At 35.8% G+C, this 20,718-nt stretch overlaps 3 protein-coding genes and 1 long non-coding RNA gene across 4 annotated transcripts; 3 read left to right on the forward strand and 1 right to left on the reverse strand.

Moving 5' to 3' along the window:
- The first annotated feature begins 1,122 nt into the window (after positions 1-1,122).
- On the forward strand, positions 1,123-2,995 carry LOC103342586 (CRIB domain-containing protein RIC4-like). Its single transcript, XM_089044643.1, has 3 exons — positions 1,123-1,402; positions 1,501-1,626; positions 2,281-2,995. The coding sequence occupies exons 1-3, from the start codon at positions 1,204-1,206 to the stop codon at positions 2,559-2,561; spliced, it is 606 nt and encodes a 201-aa protein (XP_088900769.1). The 5' UTR covers positions 1,123-1,203; the 3' UTR covers positions 2,562-2,995.
- Positions 2,996-4,944: 1,949 nt separating this feature from the next.
- Positions 4,945-10,405, forward strand: LOC103342571 (putative protein phosphatase 2C 33). Its single transcript, XM_008246203.2, has 6 exons — positions 4,945-5,288; positions 5,427-5,832; positions 6,003-6,332; positions 6,545-6,662; positions 7,507-7,730; positions 9,799-10,405. Exons 2-6 carry the CDS (start codon positions 5,527-5,529, stop codon positions 10,048-10,050), a joined length of 1,230 nt encoding a protein of 409 aa, XP_008244425.2. The 5' UTR covers positions 4,945-5,288; positions 5,427-5,526; the 3' UTR covers positions 10,051-10,405.
- Positions 10,406-17,373: 6,968 nt separating this feature from the next.
- LOC148920393 (uncharacterized) lies at positions 17,374-18,599 on the forward strand. Its single transcript, XM_089046835.1, has one exon. The coding sequence runs from the start codon at positions 17,547-17,549 to the stop codon at positions 18,558-18,560; it is 1,014 nt and encodes a 337-aa protein (XP_088902961.1). The 5' UTR covers positions 17,374-17,546; the 3' UTR covers positions 18,561-18,599.
- A 470-nt stretch (positions 18,600-19,069) lies between these two features.
- Positions 19,070-20,369, reverse strand: LOC148920394 (uncharacterized). The gene is made up of 2 exons (XR_016124446.1): positions 19,912-20,369; positions 19,070-19,692 (listed from the first exon to the last, which is right to left on the reverse strand). It is a non-coding gene; the product is annotated as an uncharacterized LOC148920394 (long non-coding RNA).
- Between the last annotated feature and the right edge of the window lie 349 nt (positions 20,370-20,718).

Raw genomic sequence — 20,718 nt, forward strand, 5'->3', positions numbered from 1 at the left:
AGTCATTCGTGATGAACTGCTTGTTCATTGTGTTTTTCTCAAGATCAGATTGCTGATCTGTTTACCAAAAGGTTGTCCACGATACGTTTTAATTACTTGGTCTCCAAGCTTCCAGTTCTTCAACGGCCTGTTAGCTTGCAGGGGATGTTAGATAGATGTTCTATGAGCATTCAAATTCCAAATGTTTACTTGATGTGGATAAGAAGTCCTAGTCCATTGGGACTTCTTTGAATTGTGTTGAGATAGGTAGTCTTTTGATTTTCAAATGTATAGATTGGTTTCCTTGTAAATAAGGATTTGATGTAATCTATGTATTAGTTTTAGTTGAACATATCAATATAAATATGGCTACTTCATCGTGTTAGATGGTATGCAAAGCTCACCAACATTCTCTTGAGCATCTATTGTTTTATAGGTTCTTGGGTCTGAGAGAGAGGGAGAGAAAAATATCCTATTTGTTAATTTTTTAAAATAAAATTGTTCACACATGGCACTTTCGTGGCATAAATTTCAGCAAACTAGTGAGACCTATTCATTCCACGTCAACAGTTTTAATAGAGTTATAGTGGGGGGGCAAAGTGAACCACCAAAACATAGTAAGGGGACACTTTGAGTCACTTTAACTTTTAGAGGATAAAGTGAGATTTGACCATAATTTTAGGGACACTACAGTAAATAAACCTTTAAAAATTCAACATTTTTCTTCAATGTACTTCCTTATTCTACCCATATTTTTAACTTTAATTTTTTCTAGAAACATTTCCGTCCCCATAGAATACAAAAATGACTAAAAACAAAAAACAAAAAAAATAATCAAAGCATAAAGCCTATAAAAGGAATGACAATAAGGAGAGAGGTGGCTTGGTCTCAAAGAGAGGCAAGTGAGTGGGAGCCCACCATAAAATGATCAAATAGGAACACTTGAATGAAAACAAAGGTTGGTCTGTGGACCAGCTGTTCAATGCTTAATCCTCCAAATTAGACTTGCAATCAGCAAAAAGTAGGTTGAGTTTCAGTTTAACCAACTCTAACACCCACTCCATCATATTCATAATCATTCTTTTCGTATAAATTTCTCCCCACGTACCAAACTAGAACAACAGTATTGGATCAAACATTTCCACATTTGAATCATTCTTGCTTAACTTGTTCCTAAAGCCATCCCCGATTTCGAACTAATATAATACACCACATTGTGTTTCCATGGCTTCTAAGTCCAACAAAACAAGGGTTAGGCTTTGTAGTTTTGTCTATGAAGGCATGAAGGATCGCATGGAAAGATTTGCTGTTCTTCCTTTTGGCATTGGCTGCACTTCTCAGTCCAGCGTTGCCATTGGCACAAATGATGATCAAACAAGAAAATCAAAAGCAGAAACACAAAACCCACCTCCTCATGTCACAAGTATGTTCTCTCTCTCTCTCTCTCTCTCTCTCTCTCTCTCTCTCTCTCAAGTTGATATTGGTGTTAATTTGAGACTATATGGTGTTTTGATAAGGAAGACGATGGAAAAGCACAAGGAGCAAAAGTGAAGAACACTTATCGATTTCTGAACCTTAGGAAGAGTCACATTTCCAGTGGATTTGAAAGATTGATCAGAAGCATCAAAAGTTTGTCTCAAATATTTGGTAAGCCGATGATTAATTGAATGCCTAATTATAGATATATATGTGCATGCTCAAATAGTGTCTACTTATTCAAAATGCATGTTTAATCAAAAGGCCAAACATGTTTTATTACTTTTTCCTTAGATGATTCGTAAAAAGAAAGGCTTTAGAGTTAATGAAACATTCCGTAATCACATTATGGAGTGCATTGCAAGTTCAAAAAATGTTGCTTTGTCCATCAGTTTCTTAAAAAGTGGATGTTGACTTTAAAGTGCTCACATATATATATATATATATGGTACTGGAATACGATAACGTGGTATAATTCGCTCACGTCTTATAATATGGGTGTACAATATAGTTATCCACTTATATTATAATATGTGGATGAGTTATACCACATGATTGTACTCAAATACACCACACATATACATTCACCCGTTTTAAATCCTTAACTAAATCATGAGATAGTCGAGCCATTAGCTGTACGTACCAACTAATTTTAAAAAACAAAAACAGAAATTAGGTGTACCAAGAAACTTTTTTGTTTTAGTCTCATCCTAAGAAATTTATACAATGAAGAATATCCATATGAAAAATATATTATAACATATGTTATTTTATTTCTAATTAGTTGTTTAATATCTATATTTATATATATATATGGTTGTTCAGTTTACAAGGAAGATATTGAGGAAGAAGAGGAGAGAGAGATGGAAATTGGGTTGCCTACAGATGTGAAGCATGTGACACACATAGGATTGGATGGGTCAACAACTACCAATACAAACGGACCCATAAAAGGCAGCTGGGAAAACTTCAACAATGCTCCAGAAATACTCTCTTTCCCTTCAATTTCTTTAAAGCAGTTCGAGTTCGCCATGGCTGCACAGACCACCCACCAGTCTCAGCCGCTCCTTGTTGATGATCTAAACACGCCCACAGATGTTAACTAATTTTAATTAATTGAAGCTAGAGCATGCTGTGATGTGTTTGTGATTATCTTAATCATCATGTTAATGCCTCTCCACGTCAACTAATTAATTACAGATTAAGCATGCATGGTTTGGACCTTTGAATTTCTGAGGAGGTGGGGTGGGGTGATGATCATGTCAAGATCAGTTCATGATGAATCTTTATTGATGGAAATTGATTAGGGTGCGTGGAGTGACATTAGTGGAGCTTAGAATATTCATACTGAATCATTTTCGTAGTCTTTGCTGTATTAAATTGCCCACCCGCACAAGAAGGTGTTAGGATTGTTTTTGCAGAAATTAAGAAAGCCCAAGGGTTGATTTGGATGTAAGGCTACAAGATTATGGATTTGATTATGAGTTTTTAGTGTAAAAATTACTTAATCGAATTTCGGAATATTTTAAACTTTACCTTACATGAAGGTCTTGTTTGAAGAACAGCCTTGGGCTTACTAGGGCATTCCTTCACACCCAAAATTTGTCTATGGACACCAATTTCTTTAAACGCCTATTCTAAAATTGAAATGTTTTGAACTTATCTCCAAATACCCTTTTTTTTATTTTTCTGGGGCTGGTTACGTTCAAATTAAAAATTATTTGTGTTTAACAGGGGCTTGTAGTTTAAGTGATTACATTCGAAGTCTTAGATTCGATTCCACATTTTTCAATAACGTTTACGTCTCTATTACTCTTTTGTTTTTTTGGTCAAAATCTAATCTATAACACAATTATTGAACATAAAAAAGTGGATAAGTCCTGCAGCGTCAGCCTTGTGCAGACCCTGATCTTATGGATAAACGGAACCTTTTGTGTAACTGTAATGCGATTGATTGGTCCTGCAATTTGCATATGCACAATAGAATAATATTTTTCCATTTTCTAAACCAAAAAAAATAACATAAATTAAAGAATAATGAAATTGTACATAGTTTTAAGGCGTCACCACCACCACCCCACCAAATCCAGCACCCACTCTGTGCCCAACACATGTTCTTCATTCATGGGCTCCCACTTTGGTCGCTGCTCAGATCCGTCAGGTCAGAACGTGCATCGTCTTATAGCCACCCACCCATGCTAAAGTTACCAAACTGACCAGCCTCAGCCAAGAAAAATCAACAATAATCCTTTTGACTTGGTTTTGTCAGAAGAGGATAAATGCGAGAAATTCTCGAGTTCAACCGTAATACTGTGCCATGTGATATTATTAATTCATTTATTTTTTAATAATATATTTTGGATGCAAACGATATTTTATTTTAATTTATATATACTAGCTTCTTGGCACATGCTCACGCACATGTCAATTGGTTTTAGTTTTTATTTTATTTTTAAAATTAAGAAAAGATGACATAGATAGTTATGTTCCATAAAAGTAGGATCTATTATCTGATTTTGTTTTTAATTTTTATTTTTATATATATGAAAAATGTGAATTTACCATATTATTCTCATTTAATTAATAATCTCAATTCTTAATATTTGAATTAACAAAGGGTATTTTCTGGTATTTGAATGTTTCACCATTCTCTATTTTTTACTTTATATATATAGATAAAGTAAAATGCAGAAAATTGTGAAACATTCAAAATACCAAAAAATGTTTTTAGTTCATGCAAGCATTAATAATTGAAATTATTAATTAAATGGGGATAATATGGTAAATTCATACTTTTTCATATTTAAAAATATTTAAAATAAAAGAAAAATAAGATAATGGATCCTATTTTTATGGAACATAACTACCTTTTTATTTTTTTTAATTCTAAAATAATTTTTTTTTTTAAAGCCTCTCACATGCGCGAAAGCACGTGTGAAGAGGCTAGTCTAATCTAAATTATCAAAAGAGGAATTTGAATTCATATACAAAATGAGGAATACATTCGTTCTAGCCAATTTGATTAAGTTCATATTTTATTAATGGTATATTTACTTACACATAATATGAGATACGATGAGTATTAGAATTATTTCCATTAATAATTTCTCATGCGTTTTAAAAAGTATATAGATTTCACATCACAATATGTAATTCAATACCTGAACAATCATGAATTAAATTAATTAGAAGATTCAGTTGATCGAATTCCAATTCATTTCCTCTTCCACCGATTATAACTTCCCTCATTTGAAGTAAATAAACAAACAACCGTCATACTATATTGTAAATTCAACCCAAATATAACACGTGAATCACGTCATAATGTGATAATCACACTAGGTGATTAGGTTGGAGTAAGTGATGGGTTAGAGAGAAGGGATAAGACCAAGTCACTTCTTCATGTATATAGCGCTGGCGACCACATTACATCAATTACTTTTTTCTTTTTTTTTTGGGTTCATCAAATACGTCAACTAATTTTGGATTTTGTTGTTCCGGCAAACAAATAGAACAATCTGTTAAAACAGATAAACTAATACAACTACTGCTAAGTATTAGGTATTAGTAACAAATCCAATTATTTAACGGCCAGTGCAGTGAGAGAGAGCATCGAAACAGGCTTGTGAAGTTAGTCTTCTTTCTTCAACATCCATCACCTACCCTCAGTTTGAGCCTTGAGGGAAAAAAAAATATATATATATAATTTTCTTGTCTTCAGATGGAAAGGTCGTCTCTCTCTGTAATCAGAAACCAGAATCTATGGTGCGCTTAGGTTGTCTGATCAACTCTCTCCTCTGCCCCTTTCCCGTCAACGTCAAATTGGCAAATTGGTAATTTTACATAAATGGGTTATCCTTTTTTTTCTTGAGGTCGAAAATGAATTGAATTATCCTTATGAATATGAAATTTGATGTGATTTGGGAAATTGGGATTGAAATTGAAATGCTTTTTATGTGACTTACTGACAGAACTGACAGAAATTATCCGTTATCCTCGAAATCAATCCAAATTATCCGAAAAGAAAGCAAGACGGATCCGCCGGTGGAGCCAAGGAAGGGCCCCGACTGTATGGTGGGGTTGGAGTGCTTTCTGGACGTCGTCAGGGCACTCGGCATGGGCTCCTGCCTCTCCCTGGAAAGCGGGTCAGCCTACGGCCCAGTCCCTTCCTCCCCAGGGCCGGGCAACAGGAGGAGGAAGAGGAGGGTGACTGGGAACTCCTCTGCCACGGCGGTAGCGCCGCCTTCCAATAATCTGGAGATGTGGCTGCACAGAATCCCTGGCAGGCAGTTCCTGAATGGTTCCTCTGATTTTGCTTCCTTGTTCTGCAAGCAAGGCAAGAAAGGGGTCAATCAGGACGCCATGATTGCTTGGGAGGTACTTCGCTTTCTCTCTGCAACTTCAACTTTTACTCAGTTCTCTCTCTCTCTCTCTCTCTCTCTCTCTATATATATATATATATATATATATATATATATATATATATATGGAAATTGAATTCGGATTATTGAGTAGTACAATACTAAAGAATTTGTGGTGTTTTACAGAATTTTGGTTCCCCGGATACCATATTTTGTGGTGTTTTTGATGGGCATGGCCCTTTTGGCCATGTGGTTGCAAAGAAGGTGAGGGATGCTCTACCTTTGAAGTTGACTTCACAATGGGTATTGACTAATAACGCCAAGAAAGGGGCTGCTGATGATACCAATGAGGCTGCTTCATATCAAGACCACAAGGATAACGAGCACTGTGAGCTTTTTATGACATTGAAAGATTCTTTTCTGAAGGCTTTTAAGGTCATGGACAAGGAGCTCAAATTGCATCCTCGTATTGATTGCTATTGCAGTGGGACAACTGCTGTTACCTTGGTCAAGCAGGTAGTTCATTTGCATCACAAATTCATTGTTCTTGGTGAACACTTACAAAGAGTCTTAATCTAATAAAGTTGCAGTACATGTACGAAATATGGACACTTGAGATTTACAATGGGTCAATATCTGATGCAAGAGCTGAGATGCTATTAGTTAAGTTTTGGTACATCGAGATTGCACCTGTAAATTTGTCTTAAATACATATATGCTGTTTACAGGGCCAGGATCTTGTTATTGCAAATGTTGGGGACTCTAGAGCTCTACTAGGCACCAGAGATGAAGATGGCTCCCTCGTTGCTGTTCAGTTGACTGTAGACCTCAAACCAAATCTTCCAAGTAGCTTTCTTTCTCCCACTCTTTCTAATCCATGGTTAAAGTTCAAAGATATGAAGATTCCAACTTTACAGAAAATACACAGCATTTGGTTACTACTTGTCTTAGAAACAAATGCATAGTTCAGACTTAATATCAATCTCATTCTTTTTTATATTGATAATAAACTTTTTAAATTTTTACAATAGAATCCAGCTGAGGATTTCTATCTTTGATAGTATCTAGAAATCAGGAGCAGTGCCCCATTGATAGCTTATGTTCCTTATGATAATTTATTGTTACAGTTGGCACACTAAATAAAATAGCTGTCGCTACTAATACTATGAAATTTACGTCATTTAGGATTTAAGACCAAATAGTAGTGCTGTGAAAACTTCTGTAAATAGGATTTGATTAATGTGATGCTTAGTGAGGTAAAGAAATCCAAGGCTGAAAATCCTCAGCTGCATAGTGCTTTAAAAGGTTTTTTCTCTGCAATGGGCTAGGTTCAAATGGAGATCTTCTCATTATTTGTATAATTGATGCAATATGTCCTAGTAGATGTTGTATAATCTCAATAACATAGCATGTTTTCTCTATTTCTTGATCTTGGATTGCAAGTTTGTTTTAACATTGGGTGCATGGATATATAGATGCTTTTTTGTTTAAATTGATCTGAAAGTAAGTTCACATGCAGACATGCACGCTTGCAGCTCCCATCTACACACACGTGTTGATGCATACGCACTTTAATCTGGTCTTATAGTAGTTGAGAATACGGATTGTTCTTTATTATGCAGTTAGGAATCTTGGTTGAATAATACGGGATGATTAATCTTATTTTTAACACAATTATTTATGCATCTAGGGGAAACAGAGAGGATTATGCGGTGTAAAGGACGAGTATTTGCTCTCCAAAACGAGCCTGAGGTCGCTCGAGTTTGGTTGCCCAACAGTAATTCACCTGGCCTTGCCATGGCACGGGCTTTTGGAGATTTCTGCCTAAAGGACTTTGGTTTAATCTCTGTCCCCGATATTTCTTATCGTCGCCTCACTGAGAAGGATGAATTTGTAGTATTGGCTACTGATGGGGTAAGAAATCTACTTGTTTATATAATATGATTTACAGCTTCTTGTTATGATGCAAATTTTCCTGCATTTTTCTTTTGTCTGGGGGGCGGTATAGAAAGAGTCGTTACTCAATGAGCCAAGGCCGGCAGCCACCTAAAGCCCTAATTTTTTTTCCAAAATAGAGGTAGCTAACTAAGTTCCTGTAGTGGTTGGGAGCCACTTAATAACGTCCCTTCAAGTTGAGTTGGCGTAGAGTAACTGATATCCATTTGGCCCCTTGAGTTAGCAGGGGATCATACATCATAACCAACAGTCTCTTTGCGCAATTGTGCGGACCTTGGCATCTGTAGACAGTTCGGAGTCATGATCACTCTAGGATTTCAGTTGAGTGTAATGGGATCTCACCACCTCGGGTATGCCAATGATGTGCTGTGCTAAGGAGTCATGGCACTGTTCTTAGCTTTAGCAACTTCCTCTAAACCTGAGGAGTACTCTCCTATAAGCTACACCGTTCAGATGGTACTCCTTAATCCACCAGCCAAGATATATCATCATCTTTGACTGGCTTCCATGAGTGCCTAAGCATAAAAAAAGCCTTGTTCCAGAGATGACATTTGATCCCTAAATACCCTTAATTTTCCTTTTTAGGACATCAAACATCAACCGAGCAATCTTAGCTCCCCTACTTCTCCTAGTTCTTGCATCCTTGAGGAAAAAGCCCACAAATCTCCATTTACAAAGATGGAGAATGTTTGGATAGAGATGCAAACTCTCATCAATTAACCATAAGCAGCAAGAGACTTGAAAGCTGTAAAAGTATAAAAAATGATACTCAATCTACCATTCCATCTGGCCTTCATCAGATCAACCTGTCCTTCTCCCAACAACAAAGGCATTTTTATTAGGGCTGGTAAGGTTGAAGAGCATCTGCTTCACTCTATTAAAAATGAACTTAGCAATTAGGTAACAATGTTACTGAATAGAGAGAGGTGTTTGACATGTGCAAGTCATGCCATAGGGGGTTTGGGAGCAAGAGTGGTGGCAATGATGCCCATAAGAAGACAGGATCATGTGTCTGAAATCCAAATGGAAGATTGTTTATGAGTTTCCAAATGCGGTGGAAGCACCATGGACATGGTTTAGGCTTGAATTGAGTCTTTTATATCACTAGTCTGAAAAGTGTGTGGTTCTTTATGTGTAATCAAGAGGATTAAGAAAATTCCCGACTAAAAAAAATTATTTGAAAGAGGAAAGGTTCCTTGTGTGAGTTAATAAAGGTTAGGAAAATTTTGAATGAGGAAAAACAAGACAGAGGAGAAAAGGCTTTATCTTGACCTAATATCGAGTCGGGAACAGGGAGCACACTAGAGAGAAACAGAAAGGAACTATGGTTTGTTTGTTTGTTTATGAGAATATGCACGGATATTTGTGCAGGATCTAAGTATGCGGAAAGGAACTATGGTTGTTTCTTTGTTGCCGAGTGTATTCGTTACTCATCTTCCGTATGGACGTATTGTGTCAAGCTGTCAATTCTGTGAAGAAAATGGAATTGTAAAAAAATTTCTTTTTATACATTTATCTTTTGTTTCCCACTTTTTTCCTTGCAAATTAAGAAAATTATGACCTTTGTATGTGTACATAATCTCTGTAATGCTCCTGCTTAACCTCATCTATTGCAGTCCTGATCTGGCTTAAATTGTATCGTTTGCGTGGTTAATCTTCCACTTCTCTATGCCTTTTTATGTGTCTCTTTGAATGAAAGTATCATGGTCCTGGTCTGGTAAACATGATAATCCAAAACTTTGAAAGGCCTTGACGTTGTTAATGTACTTCATGTGAGTTTGAGGACAGAAGTGCAGTTTATTTATCCACTTCTGGAGATTTCTTCATAATTGTTACCAAGCCTTATTCAAAATTCAATTGGATGTAAAGATCTCTTGTGGATTGTGAGAATGGATTAACTAGAAAGACCATACAAATCCAAATTGACGTCATAGATTTAGAGTATTCAGCTTCACATAATGCACATGAAAGATTATCATGGGACAGATTGTTTAGCATTGGCTTATATAAATTTACTTTCTGGCAGATATGGGATGTCCTCTCAAATGAAGAAGTGGTAAAAATAGTAGCATTAGCTCCACGAGCCTCTGCTGCTCGAGCCCTGGTAGAGTCAGCAACTCGAGCTTGGAGGTCAAAATACCCATATGTCAAGGTTGATGATTGTGCTGTGGTTTGCCTCTTCCTCACTGCCAGTACATCTGACATTAGTTCCGATTTCTCACCAACCGGAGAGGAAATGAGCTCTGGAAATTCTTCCCAATATCAGGATGGGAGCTAGTATTAAGAAACATCAGAAGCAGTGGCATATACTTTTATGACTTGCCCTGAGCCTTGTTGATTGTAGGGTCATTAGTTTTGTTATCATTGTCTATATTTCTTTTCCTTCTTATCACCATTTTATTGATTTTTATTTTTTTATAAAATCTTGGAAAAAGGTTTGAGAGTTTCATTTAGATTGGTTGGAAGAGAGACGTGTTATTTCCTTGTCTCTCTTTAGCAGTGTCGATTGGAGTTTTTGTAAATACATGTCTTGAAGCCTTCTTGTTCTTCATTACAAAGGCTACCCTGATTTTATACGTTGGTGGGTGGTTGGAAATTTTATCCATGAGTTCTTCTTATATTTCTGCATTTAACTTCTTTGGTGTTTTGGTTTTTTCTTGTAATTCCAATATATCTTTTCTTCTCCGGTCGCCTTACCTCTGATTTCTAATTCCTGATTTTTTGTTTCTAGAGGATTTTAATAGATTGTAATAACATGATTTTAATGCAATGGATTTCAACAGGATTTGTAATTACAAGATTTTACTTATGATTTTAATAGATTGTAATTACATGATTCTCTTATGATTCATTTAGGACTCTTTTATATTCTCCAAAGAATCAAAAGATTTGCACTAGGATTTCATATGAAATAAAAATTATATAATAACATGGATTAATTGTTTGGTATGCAAACTCTTGATTATTTTTCATGTTCTAGGGCCCAAAGGATTATTTTTCATAAACTTTCATAAATAAACTTTCATGTTGTGTAGTCTCGGTGGTTCTATGACCTCTCTTTGGTCTTTATTAATGAAAGTTCATCTTTATAAAAATTAAAAAATAAAAATCGTAGCACAGTGGTCCTTTTCTCCCAAGGGAACTAGAAGACCCAAACACTATGCATTGAAACCAAGAAATAAAGCACCCTAAAGGAAGGAAATTTCCTAGTGATGAACTTCTTCTAGTCATTCCACCGTAAACTATTTATTAGTATTATATAACAAGAAAGATAAGAAAGACTAGTTTAGATCAAAACAAGTCTCTATAGTTATTTGAATAGTTATTCTCCAGTTTTTACAAAAGTAATAAAATATTATTTTATAAAATAATAAATAAATAAAGAAAAATCATTCCTAAAGAATGATGGAGTGCGCAACAAACCAAAAACACCAACTATCTTTACAGATTGGTTTCTTCTTCTGTCTGTTCCACAGCAAAGCAACACAAATATACATGGATGTATGTAGGTTTGTGCCCACAGCAAAGCAACATAGATAATGCAAATACACACACACACACACACACACACACACACACACACACACACACACACACACAAAAAGTATGATAGTATATAGGAGAACAAGTATGTGAAGAGAAAAGATGAGAACCTTCTTCACTTCTCAAGTCTGTTCTTCTCCCCCCAAAACAAACCAACGTGAGAATTAGATGTAATAGGGTGTGATTTTTTATGTGGTTTGGTTTTTATATCATGCACTGAAAAGTCTCACAGAATACATCATTTAATGAAATACCTCAAAATCGGTAAGTTTTTGAATACCATCGTACTTTTCTAATCTTTTGAAAGTCATAATTGAATACCACCAGACTTACATTGATAATTTTAAAATCCTAATTGAATACCATCATATTTTTATTGATTACTTAAAAATCATAATTGAATACCACTAGACTTTTAAGCTTCAAAAAAATCTATTAAAATCCTAATTCAATACACCCCCTTAAACAATAACATTTTTCTTTCCAAAACACCTTAATTTTAATAAACGGTAGCTTTGTTGAACGAATATTTAACCACATATTCTCCTTTAAAGTAAGTCAATCTATTCTTACACCTATGTATAAATCTCTTAATTTAGATATAGGGGATTTCACACGAACACACATTATCAAGGTGTTATGTTGGTTTAAACATGAGACCACTGATTTGCAAGTCAATGTCCTTTCTCACTAAGGATTGATCTATGTGTTTGGGCTAGAATGGGATCTAGCCTAGTGCTAAATTTGGAGATGAAAAACATTAGTGTTAATTTTATTAGTCAAAATCAAGTTAATTAAAAATTGCCCACCCCTCATGGTTGAAATTAGCCCACCGTAACTCTAAGATTTTATCTCTACAGCCACCCACACACATCAAACATCATGTTCTTCTATTACCTACTTGTTTGGGCCTGAAATCTGCGCTAGCCTGTAATGACCATTGGATTCACTTTCCAAAATGGTAATGGACTTAATTTACCAAAAATGGTGAATGACCTATACTATTCAACAAAAGGGATTAAATTAATTATTTGATCACTTTTGATAATTGAGAAATAAGTTACCACTAATGGTAATTGAATCCAAGAATCAAATTATTTGAATTAGTTTATCTCTAGCTCACAAATTTCTTAACTATTAAGGTATGTCAGAGTGACTCCTCACCATTGGTAGCTAGACTCCAAACGAATTTGATGACCATGAAAGCTAGAAAGTGGAGTCAGACTTGCTTTAGTTGGAAATCACAGGTATTTATTGTAAGATCGCCGGATTTCTGCTACTATCAGGATATTTGTATTTATGGAACCAACATTGGAAGAATCTGGGTATTATTGTTCACTTTAGTCTAGTGTTTTGCAAAAGGAATGATTAGGAGACATTCAGGAGCATTGATGAGCAAGGAGCCAAAAATCATCAAAGCAACTGGCTCACAAAAAAGCTAAGGAGCTAAAAAGAAAGGTTGTTGTGGAAGAGTCATCTCAAGATGATAAAGAGCTCAAAGAAATTATGAGGTATTACAAAGATTGTATGATTGAGAACAAAAAGTTGAAGGTTATGTTTAAGGAAACCGCCACAATCCAAACTCTGGCGAGAAGGCGATGGGTCCAAAAGAAACAAGCCAATATTATCACGAAGAGTGTTTCCCGTTCGCTAAACTTTGAGGATAAAGTCTATCGTCCAACCCCCAGAAAATGATGATTTCTAGAATAGTTTAGTAGTTTATTTTATTTAAAGAATGTTGTAATTTGTTTATTTAAATTCCATTGTTCTTTGTTTTATTATTTTAAAAATGTTATGTTATAAAAAATATAGTTTTCCTTTTTCGTAAAGCCAAATACAATTACATTTATATTATAAATAACTTATAAATAAATTGGAAAGCTTTTAAGGTACAATGAAATTGAAGAAAACAAAATAATAGGTAAGTAAAAGCACAATAAATAATAAGTAAGAATGTGAGTTTGGTACGGTGAAGCACATCAAAGATGTTGTCTTAAAGCTTTTGTAGCCTCTCTATGTGCAGGTTCTGACAGTCCACAAGACTCCAAGATACGACCCCTTATACACAAAATCAAGATTCGCTATGAGCACGTTCATAGATGGATATAGGTATCCAAGTCACAGAACCATTGCCAAAATAATAATATAAAGTAGAAAATATATATAAAAGTAGAAAATGAGAGAATTAGTTTGTGGTGGTGATTGTGGTATGTAATATTCAAATGGTGTATTGTGGTTGTTACAAATGTGAAGGAGGATTATAGGCATTCAAGAACATGTAACCTTCACCAACCCAAAAATTAAGGCATTTAATATAAAAATAAAACCTGAATATTAAATATTTATAACCCCCACAATAAATAAAATAAAATAGCCAAAATAATTAAATCAATGGTTAAATTTTTAAAACCTTTTTTTTTTTTAATTCCAACATGTTCTAGTTTGTTTAACTTAATGAAATGATTGAATTAAAGGAAATTGCAATTTAGTTATTGAATTCTAAACACACAACTCTAAATTGCAAGGACATTGCAATTTAGTTATTGGATTATAAACACACAACACTAAATTTAAAAAGACAACAATTAGAGTTCTATTCCATATTGCTCCCACAAGTGTTGAATGATATCAAATTGGAGGTTGTAATAGGCAGTTGGATTATTTATTATGCTTCGATTAATAGATTTTATTTGTATATTATGTGATCCACGTTCATGTTGCACTAGAGCCTCCTCCACATGATATGGTGTGTCCTCAGCAGGAGTTATGTCGTCTTGGTCACGCTCATCTTCAATAATCATATTGGGAAGAATTATGCAAGTCTTCAATACCTCCCAAATGTTTTCTCGGTACCATTGAAGGGCAGGCCTCGTGACAAATGCAAAACGAGCTTGAAGAATTCCAAAAGCTCTCTCCACATCCTTACGATACACCTTTTGCATCCTAGAGAATAATTGATGTTGTCGTCTTTGAGGATCCGAAAATGACTGGACAATTGTGTTCCACTTTGGATATATTCCATCTGCAAGATAGTACCCTTGCTTGTATTGTTTCCTATTCAGATAATATTGGACATGCGGAGCACGTCCTTGAATGACGTCATCAAAAAAGGGTACTTGTATAGTAAGTTCGAGGTCATTAAATACTCCCGGTATTCTGAAGTTGGCGTGCCAAATCCATGTGTCGTAAGAAGCAATCGTTTTAAGGATTATGGGTGGATGACCATGGTAGCCCGTGTATGCCTCATGGTGTGACATTAGGCAGTTTTTCCACTCTCAATGCATGCAATCAAGGCTTCCTAGCATGCCAAGAAACCCTTGTTCCTCAGCTTTTTGGAGCAATTTTTGTAGGTTCGCTCTCTTTGGTTTATGAAGATATTCAGCTCCGTATAAGTGGTTGACTGCATGAAAAAAATCTCTTGCAAGCTTCAAATGATGTGGTCTCTACTATCTTCAAGTAATCATCATTGATGTCAACTGCCGTACCATATGTAAGCATACTCAAGGCAGTTGTCATCTTCACTTGTGGTGAGAAACTAAGCTTTCCAATGGCATTAGGGTTTTGTTTGAAGTAATCATTGAAAGGGACAATTTGTTCTATTTATTCCATTACACAACTCACGCCTCATGCGAAACCTATTACAAAAATCTGACGACCATGGATGGTTAGAGAAGTAATTTTGAAAAAATGGGCCTTACTAGATCTCTTGGTATAGTAAGTCATCGTGATGATGTACCCCTGTGGACAACCATCAAGGCCTTCTCCTTCTTCTTTGCTGCTTTTTTCTTTTGGTAGCTTTCGAACATTTCCAAAAATATTATGTTAGCACCTGTCTCATCACTAGAAGAGCTATCATATCCATGGTTGGCCATTCTAGTGCGGTGGTAGAATAAGGAATATTGAGAATATAAGAGTTGGGAGGGGGTGTGTTATGAAAATAAGGTGGTTGTTTATTTATAAAGGATATGATAGTTTAAGAGATAACAAATATGCGGATGAGATTCATATGAGGTAATTGGATCTAAAGGTTATTGTAAGATGTAATATGAAGAGAAAAGATTTTTTATCTGAAGCCATAACGAATGGGACCCATATCCATCTACCACAATTATTATCTAACAAATGTAAATGTCATAAGGATGGAAGGCCATAACGAAAGGGACCCATATCCATCTACCACAATTATTATCTAACAAATGTAAATGTCATAAGGATGGAAGGCCATAACGAAGGGACCCATATCCAGCTATCACCATGCTACCACAATTATTATATGACAATGTAGATAAGAGAGGGGTGGAAAGCCATAATGCAAGAGACCTATATCCAACTTTGAGAGGACCACCAAATTAATGTTGTGCATCTTGTTTTAATTTAACCATGTTGTTGTATTGTATCTATGAAATAACATGTTAATTTCCAAATCTTGTCCAAAGTTTGATTTTTTTTTTTGGTTGAGATGTTCACACCAAAAAAAAAAAAAAACTAATGTAACATGAACAAACATTAAAGTAAAATAGTTAACAAAAAAAAAACCACATAAATCAAATACATCATAAAAAAAAATATAGGGCCCACCATGAATATGGGTCTGCTATTGTGGGAGAGATGCCTTTAAATCCCCAAAGATTCCATTGGAGCTCTAAATAGAGCTCTATCAACCCCTTTTAGAGCCTCAACCATTAGGGATATCGTTAAAGCAAGCCCAATGAAAGGCTCTATCCGCCGCAAGGCTACAGACGGTACAACACCAACTCAAAAAAGCAATACTAATGATGATGAATAGTAGGCTCTAAATGATTCGGGCCACCGGAGGGTTGCAACCACACACACCCATGTATATAGGTTCTCGGTTAAAGCCACTGAAACCTGCGAAACCCACTCATTTTTGGACTATAGGCACGCATGAACATAAAAAGCTGATCCTCAATAGCACAAGACTTGCGACTGCTTCCATTACTCGCTAAATAAAAACTTTTTCTTATTTAAATTTATTATTTTGCAAATAACTGGCTGTTCTAATTACTTTTATTCTTTTTTATTGTTTGTTTGGTTTTGCAAATCAACGTCTCTTCCCCCCTAATTTACCATTTTTTCATTAAAACCCGGTTTATTTCACTCAAATTTAAACTCTTTTTTTTTTTTTTCCTATAAACACGTATGCGTAATGTCTATAAATCAAAATGTAGTTTCATAATTTCATCCAAATATTAATTCTTTTTAGTTGAAATGTTCATAAGAAAAAAATTAAAAATATATATAAATGAAAAAAAAAGGACATAAATCAATTTTCATTATTAAAAAAAAAAATTAGAGTCCAAATATAGAGCCTACCACTATTGTTGGAAATATACTTTTAGAACTCCGAATATTCCTTTTGAGCTCTAAACAGTAAAAGGCGCTCTACCCACTTGGGTTGCCCTTAGAAATTTCATTCTTCTTTTTCCAGAATAGCACATACAACATACTCTGCAGAGAAATATAGATACACAATCCTAAAAATGGTACGTTCTCTCTTTTAATACTAGGCATTCGCCTAAAAGCTTAATAAAACCTAAGGCAAACTATCTGGAGTGCGTACATGCGCGTCTGTTAGAGCATCTCTACCCACAAGGGCTAAGTCTAAGGCAAGGGCAAGCAAGGGCTGCCACTATTCACGTGAATAGTGTCAGCCTTTGCATTTGTGGTTCCACCCACAAGGGCAAAGTCTAGGGCAAGTCTAAGGCAATTACTATTCATTGTACTTTATTTCCTATTTTTTTATACTTTAAACCATTAATTTTAATAATCTTTTGTAATTAAATTTTCGGATAAGATTTTCACCCTCTAAAATTGTGCCACGTGTCCCATATCAGATACGATTTTCAGATATTGAAAAAAAAATTATAATATCAGATTTCAGATAAAATTTTCACCCTCTAAAATTGTGCCACGTGTCCAATGTCAGATAAGATTTTCAGATATTTTTAAAAATTATAATCTCATATTTCAGATAAGATTTTCACCCTCTACAATTGTGCCACGTGTCAAATGTCAGATAAGATTTTCAGATATTTTAAAAAAATTATAATTTCAGATTTTAGATAAGATTTTCATCCTCTAAAATTGTGCCACGTGTCATCTCTATCTTCTAAATCCCTCTATAAAACTACACCATCAACTCATACCTCTCACACCATCTCTTAGCTATTCCTTCATTTCTTAGATTTTAGAAAACACATTCTACTCTCAATGTCAAACTTGTCGAGGGTGTTGGAGAGACAACAGAAACAAAGGGAAGAAATCCGGCGTAGACGTGCTCAAGAAGATCGGGACGCCGATGAAGAAGAGGAACAACTGCTTGCAGCAGCGGTGTGTATGATGGATCAATCAAGGCAACACCGTCGTCGTCGTGCCCCGAATGTGGACAGACGTAGGGAGTCTCGGGGTAAGAATCTCATGGAGGATTATTTTATCCCAAATTCGTTATATCCTGCTTCTAAGTTTCGAGAAAGATATAGAATGCAGCCACATTTGTTCCAAAAAATCATGCATGATATTTGTAATTACGACACATACTTCATTCAAAAGCATGATGTTGTTGGAGCTTTGGGTCTTATCCCGGAGCAAAAACTTACAGCTGCTTTGCGGATGCTTGCTTATGGGGCATCTGCAGAGCAGGTGGATGAGATTGTAAGGATGGGAAAATCTACTGTCCTAGAGTGCTTGGTGAGATTCTGTGATGCAGTGGAAAATTTGTACACGAGGGAGTACCTTCGCAAACCCACGCCAAGAGACCTGCAACGGCTTCTACAAAAAGGCGAGGCTCGAGGTTTCCCAGGAATGATTGGAAGCATCGATTGCATGCACTGGCAGTGGAAGAACTGCCCTACTACTTGGCAAGGGGAGTACGGGAATCGGAAGGGCCAAAAAAGTATAATTTTGGAGGCCGTAGCTTCATTCGATTGTTGGGTTTGGCATGCCTTCTTCGGGGTTGCCGGATCTCAGAATGACCTCAATGTCCTTGGTCAATCCCCGGTGTTCGACGAGGTATTGCGAGGTCATTCTCCCCAAGTCACGTACCAAATCAACAATACCGTTTACTCTAGTGCGTACTACCTTGCCGACGGAATTTATCCTAGGTGGACGACATTCGTGAAAACAATTCCGAATCCCCAATCCGAGAAGGAAAGAAACTTTGCTTCCTTTCAAGAAGGTTACAGGAAAGACGTGGAGAGGTGTTTCGGTATCTTGCAAGCTCGTTAGGCAATTATTAGAGGTGCTGCTCGGATGCTAGATGAGGAGGTGCTGCAGAGTATTATGATGATGCATCATCCTTCACAACATGATTGTGGAGGATGAGTATGACATCAGGTGTTTGAACCCTCCAATGAACACATCGTTGACATGCCGATGGACCAAATGACTACCACTGGAACCCTTAGGATGGTGATTGACGGTATCAAGATGCTCATAGAGGTGACTTGGTCGAGCACTTGTGGGAGATGAAAGGCAATCACAATGGATGAAGTCAAGATTAGTGCTTTGTTTGGAATTATGCTTTGTTTTTAATTATGTTTTATTTTGTGGTACGTTTTTTTTTGGAATTATGCTTTTTATTATTATGCTTTTATGTATGGTTTGTTTTGTGTGTTGTTTGCAATAAATGAAGGTTTTTTTAAATTCATATTTGTTTTGATGCTCAAATGTTTTTAATAAATAGTCATTTTATTTAATGCTTTTTTTATTGAATAAAAAGGAAACAATACAACAAATTAAAGGATAATACAACAATACAACATATGGCAAAGGTGTTTCAATACAACCTAATGGTTTTCATCATTTAACCAATCCGTATTGCTAGGTCCGTCGTCATTGAAAAGTTTTTTTCTCATCACATCTCTTCGTCGTAGCTTCCAATAGGCCTTTGTTTCGGGAGACATATGGCTCGTATCCATAGCCATGATTTTCATCTCTCTATCCTCTATGTCTTTTTCTTGTGCCATTTGTTGTTGCAAGACAAATGCTTCCTCTCGTGCCATGTCCATTTCATCTCTTTTCAAGTCTCTCTCCATTCTTAGTGAGGTGCTCTTAGCTATTTGCTCCAATAATTGTACACATTCATTGGTCGAAGTGCCCCCTCTCTTGGCCTTTGCCGCCTTTCTCCCAATAGGTCTTGGCGGACGTGGCACAAATGGTGACTCCGTTTCCATTGGGAGTCCAATGGAGAATCGGTTGATGGAGAATCGTGGAGTGGCGTCTCATTCATCACAATCGGCGGACCGGTGGGAATAATTTTGAATCTCGAACAATCCTTCACAATTTCCCAACAATGGAAATGCACGAAACTTTTTTTGCCTTGCCCCATGGCACCGAACCACATTTGTGCTTGTATGATCTATTAAAAATAAATAATTGGAAGTGCAAGAAACAAAAATTATTATGCAAGAAAATATAAACTATTTTGAAATGCAAAAATAAAATTGATTATGCATGAAAATATAGACAAATTAAAGGTGCACCAAGAAAAAAAAAATATGCAAGAAAAACAAATACAATATGCAATAAAAAAAAAGTGACATTGAATTGATTAAAATGGCAATTATAAATATTTTACCTCATCGGTCAAATTTTGACCGCTTTGAATGTTCGCCTTTGCTTTTGTCAAGGCATTTCTCCATTTCCCTAACTCTTTATTCAGAAGTTTCCATCTACTAGACAACGCTATTTCGGTCCGAATAGAACCCGATCTTTGACAAAATTCTCCATGAATTTTGCTCCACATGTGATGAAACTTCATCTCATTACCCGTGATAGGATCATGACTAATGTTCACCCAAGATTGACACAACGCAAGATCTTCATTCGTTGACCACGAGCCTCCGACTTCAATAGAAGATGCCATTCGTTTTTTTATACAAATGGAAAGTAGTAGAAAAATGTGAGTGGAGAGTAAAAAATATTGGAAGGAGAAGAGTTTGTATGGAGAATTAGTGTGGAAGTGAAAAATGTGAGTAGAGATAAAAAAATATTGGAAGGAGAAAAGTTTGTATGAAGAATTGGTGTGGAAAGTGAATAATGTGAGTAAAGAGTAAAAAATATTGGATGGAGAAGAAATTGTATGAAGATTTAGTGTGGAAAGTAAATAAAATGGTTAGGTATTTATAGAGAAAAAATACATAATTTTTGGGTATTTTTTAAAAAAATTCAGAATTTTTTCGATTTTTTGCAATTTTTTAGCCAAAAACGAGGACCGTCGGATTTTGGAAAAAATCCATCGGAGAGTCCTCGTCGCGTGGCACACGCCGCGTCGGCGACGAGCGTCACCAAACTCGAGCTTCCTCAGGCTGGTGGGACCCACCACGAAACCGGATTACGGGCCCTGCGCTGGAGCTTGCTCAGGCTCTCTCTGGCAGCCTTTTAC

This window comes from Prunus mume, linkage group LG2 (assembly GCF_029339155.1).
Source record: "Prunus mume cultivar Tortuosa linkage group LG2, ASM2933915v1, whole genome shotgun sequence".
NCBI classification, from domain to species: domain Eukaryota; kingdom Viridiplantae; phylum Streptophyta; class Magnoliopsida; order Rosales; family Rosaceae; genus Prunus; species Prunus mume.